Consider the following 9,934-nt stretch of genomic DNA (forward strand, 5'->3'; position numbering starts at 1 on the left):
TAGAACACAACTAGAAGACATTCTCATCTTTCCTTCCAAGTTTGTCAATCCATATTTGTGAGATCTCTGAACCCACAACCAGAGCCCTGGAAACTGGGCCAGAGTCACACTGCCCAAGGTATGAGCAGTCCCACTCACATTCCTTCATCTGCAGACAAAGGTTAAGTAGGGCAACCTGGAGGCCCAATACTACTTCCCCAGAGGCACTTCTGCAACTTCAGGCCCCAAACCTGAAAATTCTTAAATGTACTTTTGAGTTCCAAAAGGTCTTCATTAGTCTAGTGGCCAGCACGGCCACAGCTAGAAAGTGCAACTTAGTGGCTCACACCACCATGTGAAAAGATACCTTATTCTTCTCAGCAGCCATTCCAAAATCTGCACATCTGTGTTCCACAAACATGTCGCTCTCAACAAAACTGCCAGGGTCCAGCAAAACACTGATCCGCTCTCTGGCAGTTAGCTTTCCCTACAACGCAACAAAAACCATTTAGTGGGGTCATCATAGGCAAAGTCAGTAAGCAAGGAGCATTCATGAGAAGGCCAGGAAGACAGGGTTTACCCCTTCACCTCTCATGAAAGCCTCTGTTCCATCAACCCGCCCCAAACACAGGTATGACAAGTAGATTTCAGCCAATAAGGACATCAGGGCAGACAGGGTGCTTCAGGAGACTGGGGAAGGCAAATAAGGAAATGGGAGGGGGAAAAGGTGAAGAGAAGTGGGAGTAAGGAGATCCTGACCGTGGAACAAGATACTAGTTCCACAAACATTTACTGGAGACTTAAGGAGTAATAATGGAATAAAAAGAAGAATGGAGGAGGTGGAAAACTAAAGTAGGCTTAGTGAAGGGTCTGAGGCCACATACCCAGATTCACAAGCTTCTTCTAGGGAACTCCACACAAACTCACCTCACTAGTGTTCAACCCCAAGGACACTTCTGGGACTACTTCCTGGTTCTTCTCCTGCCTCCTCCATGGGCTCCTCTCACTATCCTACATTAGGGGCTCTGCTTAGGGACCCCACACCTGACAGTGACACTATGATACTGAAACAATCCCACAGAGGTAATATCTGAGAAGAAAAGGAGTGGGACAGAGAGCAATCAAGAGCTCACTTGAGAAGAGTTAAAAAAAAAAAAAAATGCTGCTTGCGGGGGGGTGGGGGGGGTGAGGTTGGAACCTTCAACTTATCAACAGCCTCTGTTGCTTGGACTCTCAAGCCCTTACTCAGAGCAAGCCAAACAGCCAGGCCCACTGTATTCCAACCTCCCTCCACCCTGGGGAAAAAACCACCTCAAACTGGCTTTTTTTTTTGCCCCATAAGAAAGTAGCCAAAGCCAGTGAGGTCTATCTAAAATAAACAGGCCATCATATACACTATTGTGTAAAGTAGATTAAGTTTTCCAGAAAGCAATTTGGCAACATATATTAGAGTGTTAAAAATATTTCTATCTTTTGACCCAGTAATTCCATTTCTGGGAATCTGTCCTATGGAAATAGTCCAAAAATTTGTTTAAAAAGGGGTGGAGAGAGGGATTTAAATCAAGTCAGCCTCCTGACTAAGTCAGCTATAGCAAAAGAAAAATTGCTTCTTGAGCCTGCATCTAAGCCCAGTAGAGTCTACCCAGGAAGAAGTGGGGTGATGTTCCAGAGAGGAAGTCAGCAATGGGTCCCAACAGAAAGAGTGCACAGGAGCACTGAAAGGCCTTCCAAAGGATGATGTAAAGGTTCCTTCAATCGAGACAGAGCCACCCCAGGGGAGGGAGGGAAAGCACTCCTGGCACCACATACTCAGCCAAATTTTTTTAAGGTTTATTTATTTGAGAGAGAGAGTGCACATGGGATGGTGCTGGGGGAGGGACAGAGGGAGAGAAAGAGCGAGTCCCAGGCAGACTCGCTGCTGAGCCTGGAGCCCAACTTGGGGCTTGATCCCACCACTGAAGATCACAACCTGAGCCAAAACCAAGAGTCTGAGGCTTAAGGACTGCACTACCCAGATGGACCCACACTCAACCAAATTTACATCTCACTCCCAAGAGTCAGAAATTATTACTATCTTCTCTTTAGAATAAACTGACTCCTAGGGATTAAGTAACTTGTCAAAAAGGAACAGTCACCTTCATGTTTTTGTCAAATCAGAATTTATAACACTTAAATCAACACTCAAGGGGCATCTGAGTGGCTCAGTTAAGCATCTGCTGGAGTCCTGGGATCAAGCACTGCACTGGGCTCTCTGATCAGCAGGGAGTCTGCTTCTTCCTCTCCCTGCCATTCCCCCTGCTTGTATTCTCTCGCTCTCTTTCTCTGTCAAATAAATAAAATCTAAAAATATCAATCAATCAATCAGCATCCTGTTTAGACTTCAATAAAGAGCTAGTTCAAATCTCCTCACTAAAGATCCCAGCGTTCCACCCCACTCACCACCCCCACACTTAACAGTTGTGCCTCAATGACCTTCACCTCTAAGAATTTCACTTCTCTATCTTCCAGATTGGTGATTTAACTCATTCAGCACATCAGTCCAGATTCACACACGTGTCAGTGATGCACTGCGTGAGCCTAGTTTCAAGTCCCAGGTCATTGATCTGAGCCTCAGTTTCTCCTGCTGCTAAATGGTCCACACAGCGTATCTCTGAAGGTCAGCTGTCTCACCTCAAAAATCTCCCTGCCTCCGACAGGTACCTTTCCTACCCAGCATGTCGATGCATGCTAAGACCTTAAAGGCGTTCTGCCAGCATTGCGGGGTCAGAAGTTCCACAAGTTCCCCGTACACACCCCGCCCCAGATTACTGTGAGATTTTGCCCACGTTAATTCCCCTGCCATATGTTCCGATGTTCCTGCTTCCATAAGGGAGGCAGAACTTACCACGCTTTCACGGGGCAGGAGATTAAACAGATTTTTTTTTCCCCTAAGTGCCTATCATCGCTTCCGTAGCTATACCAATAAGATTGTGAAGAGATAAGTACTACTATCTTCTTCTTAAAATAAACTGACTCCTAGTGATGAAGTAACTAGTCCAAAATTCTATAGATGTTAAGTGGTGAGACAGCTGGGAGCCGGCCAGCTCCCTCTAAATATCAGAATTAAAGTGGAGAGTAGTAAAGCACAGTGGTGCTTATCCTCGTTTTACCTGCAACTTGGTGAAAGGCAACAGGTACTTAAGGTGAACCTTCTCGACCCCGCCCCTCCCCGGCATGAGCTGATTGGCTGAAAGGACTGGGGCGTCGCGAGCTCGGCACGCTGTGATAGGTCGCGAACGCCGAGGGGATGGCCCGACCGCCGCTGGACTCACTCGCTTATGCTGCGCATCTACGCGGCGCTGGCCTCCTCCCACCAATGCGGCCTTGCGTTTTTTCTCGATGCGTTCGTTAACGGAGATAGGCTGGCTACACAGGTTGCGGACTGCGGGCCGGAGACTGCTCACCACAACGCTGCGGCTTGCTCCAGCCGCCAACACGCGTATTGCCGCCGCCATTTCTGCTCTGCCGGCCAGCCCCCAACCTTGTGCGTCTGAGTACGCATGTGCGTCAAGCGTGGGCACAGAGGGTTCTGCGCCTGCGCAGCATCTATGGGACGTAAAGAACCTGTGGGTTGGACATCAGGGCCCCCTGAGGAGAAAAGGCGGAGCTTTTGAGACCCCAGACCCCACTAGAGCATTACTCTAAGGAGGATAATACTGGTCCTCAGCTCTTGTGCCTTCCTTGGTGCACGGAAGAGGGTCTTGGTTCTTCTTCTTCTCTGTCTACCTAGACCTCTAGTTTGGTCGTCCCACTACCTCCAGAAAATGAATAGATAATAGCAGATAGACGACATTTGTTTAAAAAAAAAAAAAAAAAAAAAACACTGCCAAGTGTGGCTTTAAGCACTCACTTGCATTACCTTATTATCCTGATTTCACAGATGAGACAAATGAAGCACAGAGAGGTAGAGTGATTTGATCAAGAGCGGAGACTCAAGATGTAGTGGGGCCAGGATACAGAGACCCACTCTGTGCTGCGTGTTGAGCACAGGGCTCCTAATCTCTAGTGGGTAGTTCTGGAAGTGTGGGCGTGGGCGCAGCAGTTTGACTATCACCTGAGAGCAAGCGGGAAATGAAGACTTTCAAATTCTCATACTCCACCCCGGACCTACTGAATTAAACTCGGGCTGTAGCCAGCAATCTGTTTCAACAGATGACCTCTAGGTGATTTTCATGCTTGCTAGAGTTTGAGAACCACTGCTTTAGGAATTCAGAACTGTACTCTTGGGAGGTTGTCCGTCTGTTTCCCCAGCTAACAAGCAGGTCTTCAAGGCAGAGAACAAGGTGTATATCTTGCATTCTTAGCCACAGAGAAAACTGCTAAAATTGGTCATTAACCCCTCCAAGCTCCGGCTCACACAGCCAGAGCCTTCATAAAGTCCAAATTCAGGCCTGGGGCTTAAATTTTAATGCAATTCAATTCAGCAAATATTTTTGAGCACTTACTATAAACCAAGAACTAACCACCAGTGTTTATTACATTTCCTTGAGTAGGAGTTATTCACCTGGATTTACAGGGAAGCTGAGGATCCAGAACCTTAAGTCATGTGGCTGGACAAAGCCCACCTGACTCCGTGGTAGATGTTGTTGGACCTGCGTTTGGGTCACTGCTTTAAGAATGTCATCAGCCGGGGTGCCTGGGTGGCTCAGTGGGTTGAAGCCTCTGACTTTGGCTCAGGTCATGATCTCAGGGTCTTGGGATCTAGCCCTGCATGGGGCTCTGCTTGGCGGGGAGCCTGCTTCTCCCTCTCTCTCTCTGCTGCCTCTCTGCCTACTGTGATCTCTATCAAATAAATAAGTAAATAAAATCTTTAAAAAAATCTCATCAACCTAGAGAGATAGACAAAAGACTAGCCTGGTAGCTTAGGGGAGAATTTGCTCAAGGCTGGATGTGTCAAGGAGAGTATCTCTCAAAAAGTAACTAACTATATGCCAGAAGTGGCATATTCAGATTCACACACAGTTGTATCTCAAGCTTTTGAGGAATGTTGGTAAATGAGACTGCAGAGCAGTAACGGAGCTAGAGTGTGAAGAATTTTGCCACATTCAGAATTTGGGGCTTCATATGGGCTGAGCCTTGAGACTGCTGTTTGATCCTTTGCAGATCCCTCTCCTGTGGCACATCTCATACTGTGGTAAGATTGTTCCGCTCTGTTCTCAGCTAGATTCCAGAGGACTGAGACTGTGGCCAGCTTGCTCAGCATTGTGGCCCCTGCACCTGGAAGAGGGCCCAATACATAGGAAGCCTTCAGAATATACTCGTGGAACTGAACTGAGCTAGCAGATAGGCAACTGCCTGTGGTTCAACAGGTTTTCTCCTACACCTGTGCATCCTTCCAGGCTGTGCTCAGGTATCATCTCCTCAAGGCAGTCTACTCTAATCCTCCTTCTGCCTAGGTTAGGGAAAGTATCAGTCCCTCAGGGAAGTAAGGTAGGTGTTTTTTTTTTTTAACTTTCCATAAACAGTGCTTAGCAGAAAGCCCAGGAGGGATCCATAAACAACTATTAGACTGAACTTTAGTGTTTCCTCCAAGTAGTTCTCTTTCTCTACTTGCTCTTTCCCTTTCACTCATTCTTCCTCCTCACTGTTCCAGTGCTCTACCATGGGTATCCCAGATATGGTCCTATAGATTTATACTGTTATTCTTATATTCTTATTCTGTACCTTTACTGCTATTCTTTACCACCCAGCCTAGGATGGGTGTACGTGGGTTAGTAGGAGGGTGGAACAAGCCAGTAACTTCCCTCTGGAATCCTAGCATGCTCCAGGCTGTTTTCCTGCCCCTATTTCTCCTTGCTTGATTGCCATACTTGAGTTATGTCTCCATTTGGAGACAGGAGTCTCCCTGGTCTGGCCATTCTATGCCAGTCAGCAATCACTGTCAGCAAAGCTGGGTGAAATAGAAGGAAGGAGTAAATCTGGAAGAGGTCACACATATTTGGGAGAGTGTGTTATCTGGATCTTCTAAGAAGCAACTGCCAAGAGAGGAATTAAGTGTGCAAGAAATCAATTAGGGGAACAACCTGTGAGAGAAAATGGGGCAGCAGCTGGGAGAGGCTGGAAGAACTATCAGATTGCAATGAGAGTCTGAACCCCATTCAAGGAGAGAGAGAAGGAAGAAAAGTGACTGGGATCTCCTTAGACTACTGTGCACTTTTAAGGAAAGTTCAGCAAGGCTATTAAGGAGTCCTAGAGGCAAATATTCCTGCCCCTTGTTTGGCGGCGAGCAGCCCATGAGAGGTGTGGCCTCAATACGAATTCAGCAATTAATTTCATAACAGCTGGTGCTCTCGGTCAATTACTCTTAATGCAACCCAGGTGTCTTGTCACCTCAGCAAGTCTGGGGTGGTTGGAAGTAAGGGGTGTGAGAGAGAGGAAATTTTGGAGAGCAGCTGCCATCCACATGGGAAGAGAGGATATTTAAGATGCTTCTTATGTATTATGGATTTATTTCTTTCCTTAATGCTTTATTTTTTAATGAAAAAAATGAAGTACATTAAATTTACTTTATTTTGTCTGGACTGTGTCTCTTTGCTAACATTGGTTTATAGGAACCCTGTTCTAAATTTCAGTTAAAACTGTTATTAAGAACTGGAACCTGGCTTTCCCCACACCACACACATTTTCCAAGCCATCTCAGAAAATCCTCATCTTTTCTGGCTCCTTGGGCTCTGTGGTAAATGAGCAGAACTCTTCTGTACCTTTTCCCAGAGACATTTCCAGAACATACTTCTACACTTGCTGAGCTGCTCTACCTTTCAAGTTTTGGCCATCTGTTGCTACCACCTTTCAGCATAACACCCTCCTCTCCTTTCTCCTGTGATTACCACATCAGGCTCACTTTCCTGCTCTTCCCTGCTGTATTACTCAGGGTTCTCCAGAGAAAAACAACCATTAGGATATATGTAGCTATATAAAGAGCTTTATTACAAGAATTTACTTATATGGTTAGGGAGGCTAAGAAGTCCCACAGTCTGCTATCTGCAAGATGGACCAAAACAAGTAGCCAATAAAAAAATGAATATGTAAGAGGCATCCAAATTGGGAAGAAATAAAACTGTCACTATTTGCAGATGACATAAAAGTATATAGAGAGAACCCTAAAGACACCACTGAAAAACATTAGAACTAATAAACTCAGCAAAGTTGCAGGATAAAAATCAATGTATAAAAATCTGCTATGTTTCTATACACTAATAATGAACTATCAGAAATTAAGAAAACAAACCCATTTATAATTGCATCAAAAAAGAATAAAATATCTAAGGAGCACCTTAGTGGCTCAGTTAAGCAACTGCCTTTAGCTCGGGTCATGATCTCAGAGTCCTCGGATCAAGCCCCTCCTGGGGCTCCCTGCTCAGTGGGGACTCTGCTTCTCCCTCTCCCTCTGCTCCTCCCTAACACCACCCCCACACTTGTGTGCTCTCTCTCTCTCTCGTTCTCTCTCTCAAATAAATAAATAAAATCCTAAAAAACAATAAAATATCTGAAAATGAATTTTTTTCAAGTGCTCCACACCCAATGTGAGATTGAGAGTTGAGTTCTCTACCAAGTCAACCAGGCACCCCTGAAAACAAATTTAACCGAGAAAAATACCTGTACACTTCAAACTATAAGAGATCAATATAAAATTGAAGAAGATATAATAAGTAGGCAGATATTCCAAGTTCAAAGGTTGAAAGAATTAATATTTTTAAAATATTTTTAAAATTTCACTTATTTGCAGGGAGAGCAGAGTGAGCAAGAGAGAACACAAGTGGGGGGGAGAAGCAAAGAAAGAGGGAGAAATAGGCTCCCTTCTGAGGGGAGCCCTATGTGGAGCTCAATCCCAGGACCTTGGGATCATGACCTGAACCAAAGGCAGACACTTAACCAACTGAGCCACCCAGGTACCCCTGAAAGAATATCATTAAAATGCCCATACTACTCAAAACAATATACAGATTCAGTGCAATCCCTATCAAAATACCAGTGGAATTTTTCACAGAAATACAACAAACAATCCTGAATTTATATAGAACCACCACCAAAAAAAGAAGAAAAAAAAAACACGAAAAAAACAAGCCAAAGCAATCTTGACAAAAAAGAACAAAGCTAGAGGACTCATACGCCTTGGTTTCAAACTATATTACAAAGTTATAGTTCTCAAAACAGTATGGTATTGGAATAAACACAAACACATAGCTCAATAAAACAGAACAAAGTGCCCAGAAGTAAGCCCTCACACATAAGATCAATTACTTAATAACAAAGGAACCAAGAATATACAATGGTAAAAGGACAATGTCTTCAACAAATGGTGTTAGGAAAATTAGACAGCCACATGCAAAAGAATGAAACTAGGCCACTATTAATACCATACACAAAAATTAACTTGAAGGTAAGATCTGAAACCACAAAACTCCTAGAAAAAAACATAAGTAGTAAAATTTTTTACATAGGTCTTGGCGATGATTTTTGAATTTGATGCAAAATTTTTTTGAATTTTGATGCCAAACAAAGGCAAAAAATAACTAAGTAGAACTACATCAAATTAAAAGGCTTCTGTGCAGCAAAGGACACCATCAACAAAATGAAAAGGCTACATGGGAGGAAATATTTGCAAATCATATATCTAATAAAGGACTAATATTCAGAATATATGAAGAATTCATGTAACTCAATAGCAAAAAAAAAAAGAATAATCTTATTTAAAAATGGGCAGAAGATTTGAATAGACATTTTTCTAAAGAAGACATACAGATGACCAATAGGTACAAGAAAAGATGCTCAATATCACTCAATCTCCCACTGTTAGAATGGTTAATATCAAATAGATAAAAGATAACAAGTGCTGGTGAGGATGTGGAGGAAAGGGAACTCCTGTACACTGTTGGTGGGAGTGTAAATTGGTGGAGACACTATGGAAAACAGTATGGAGGATCCACAAAAAAAGTAAGAACAGAACTACCATATGATACAAAAATTCCATCTCTGGATATTTAGCCAAAGAAAATAAAAACACCAACTCAGGAAGGGATATACACCCCCATGTTCATTGAAGCATTACTTATAATAGCCAAAACATGGAAACAATCTAAGTATCCATTGACAGATGAATGGATAAAGAAGTTGTGAGATGGGGCGCCTGGGGGGCTCAGTGGGTTAAAGCCTCTGCCTTCGGCTCAGGTCATGATTCCCAGAGTCCTGGGATCAAGCCCCGCATTGGGCTCTCTGCTCTGCAGGGAGCCTGCTTCCGCCTCTCTCTCTGCCTGCCTCTCTGCCTACTTGTGATCTCTGTAAAATAAATAAATAAAATCTTAAAAAAAAAAAAGAAGTTGTGAGATATATTTATCTCATTATATATATTATATATATCATTATATATAATATGTAAAATAATGTAATGTTATATAATGTATTATATATTATATTAATATATCATGACATAATATTATATATAAATATATTATATAATCATATGTTATAAAATATATTATTATTATATTGACATATTACTATATATTATATAACATTAATTATATATTATATATTGAAATATAAATATATATATTGAAATATTATTCAGCCATGAGAAAGAATAAAATCTTTAGTGACAACATGGACAACGTTTGTGACAAAATGGATGGATCTTGAGGGCATTATAGTAAGTGAAATAAGTTAAACAGAAAAAGTATGATCTGACTTATTTGTGGAATAAAAGAAAGGAAGGAAGAGAAGAGAAGAGAAAAACGAAACTCAGATACAGAGAATAGGTTGGTGGTTGTCAGAGGTGGGGAGTGGGGAATTGGGGAGTGGGTGAAATTGGCAAAGGGGGTCAAAAGGCATACATTTGTTATAAAATAAGAAACTCGTGTAATATACAGCCTGATGACTATAGTTAATGAAACTGTATTGCATTACTGAAACTTACCAG

At 42.8% G+C, this 9,934-nt stretch overlaps 1 protein-coding gene across 1 annotated transcript in view; it reads right to left on the reverse strand.

Annotated features, from left to right (window-relative positions):
• PCCB (propionyl-CoA carboxylase subunit beta) overlaps nt 1-3,513 on the reverse strand; it is a 107,825-nt gene extending 104,312 nt beyond the window's left edge. The window contains exons 1-2 of the mRNA XM_032869637.1: nt 3,291-3,513; nt 347-466 (exon numbers count right to left, since the gene is read on the reverse strand). Of these exons, the coding sequence (XP_032725528.1) occupies nt 347-466; nt 3,291-3,473 (303 nt within the window). The 5' untranslated portion in view covers nt 3,474-3,513. The remainder of the gene's footprint in view (nt 1-346; nt 467-3,290) is intronic.
• Nucleotides 3,514-9,934: the final 6,421 nt, after the last annotated feature.

Source organism: Lontra canadensis, unplaced genomic scaffold (genome assembly GCF_010015895.1).
Source record: "Lontra canadensis isolate GAN:19392208 unplaced genomic scaffold, GSC_riverotter_1.0 scaffold38, whole genome shotgun sequence".
In the NCBI taxonomy this organism is placed as follows: domain Eukaryota; kingdom Metazoa; phylum Chordata; class Mammalia; order Carnivora; family Mustelidae; genus Lontra; species Lontra canadensis.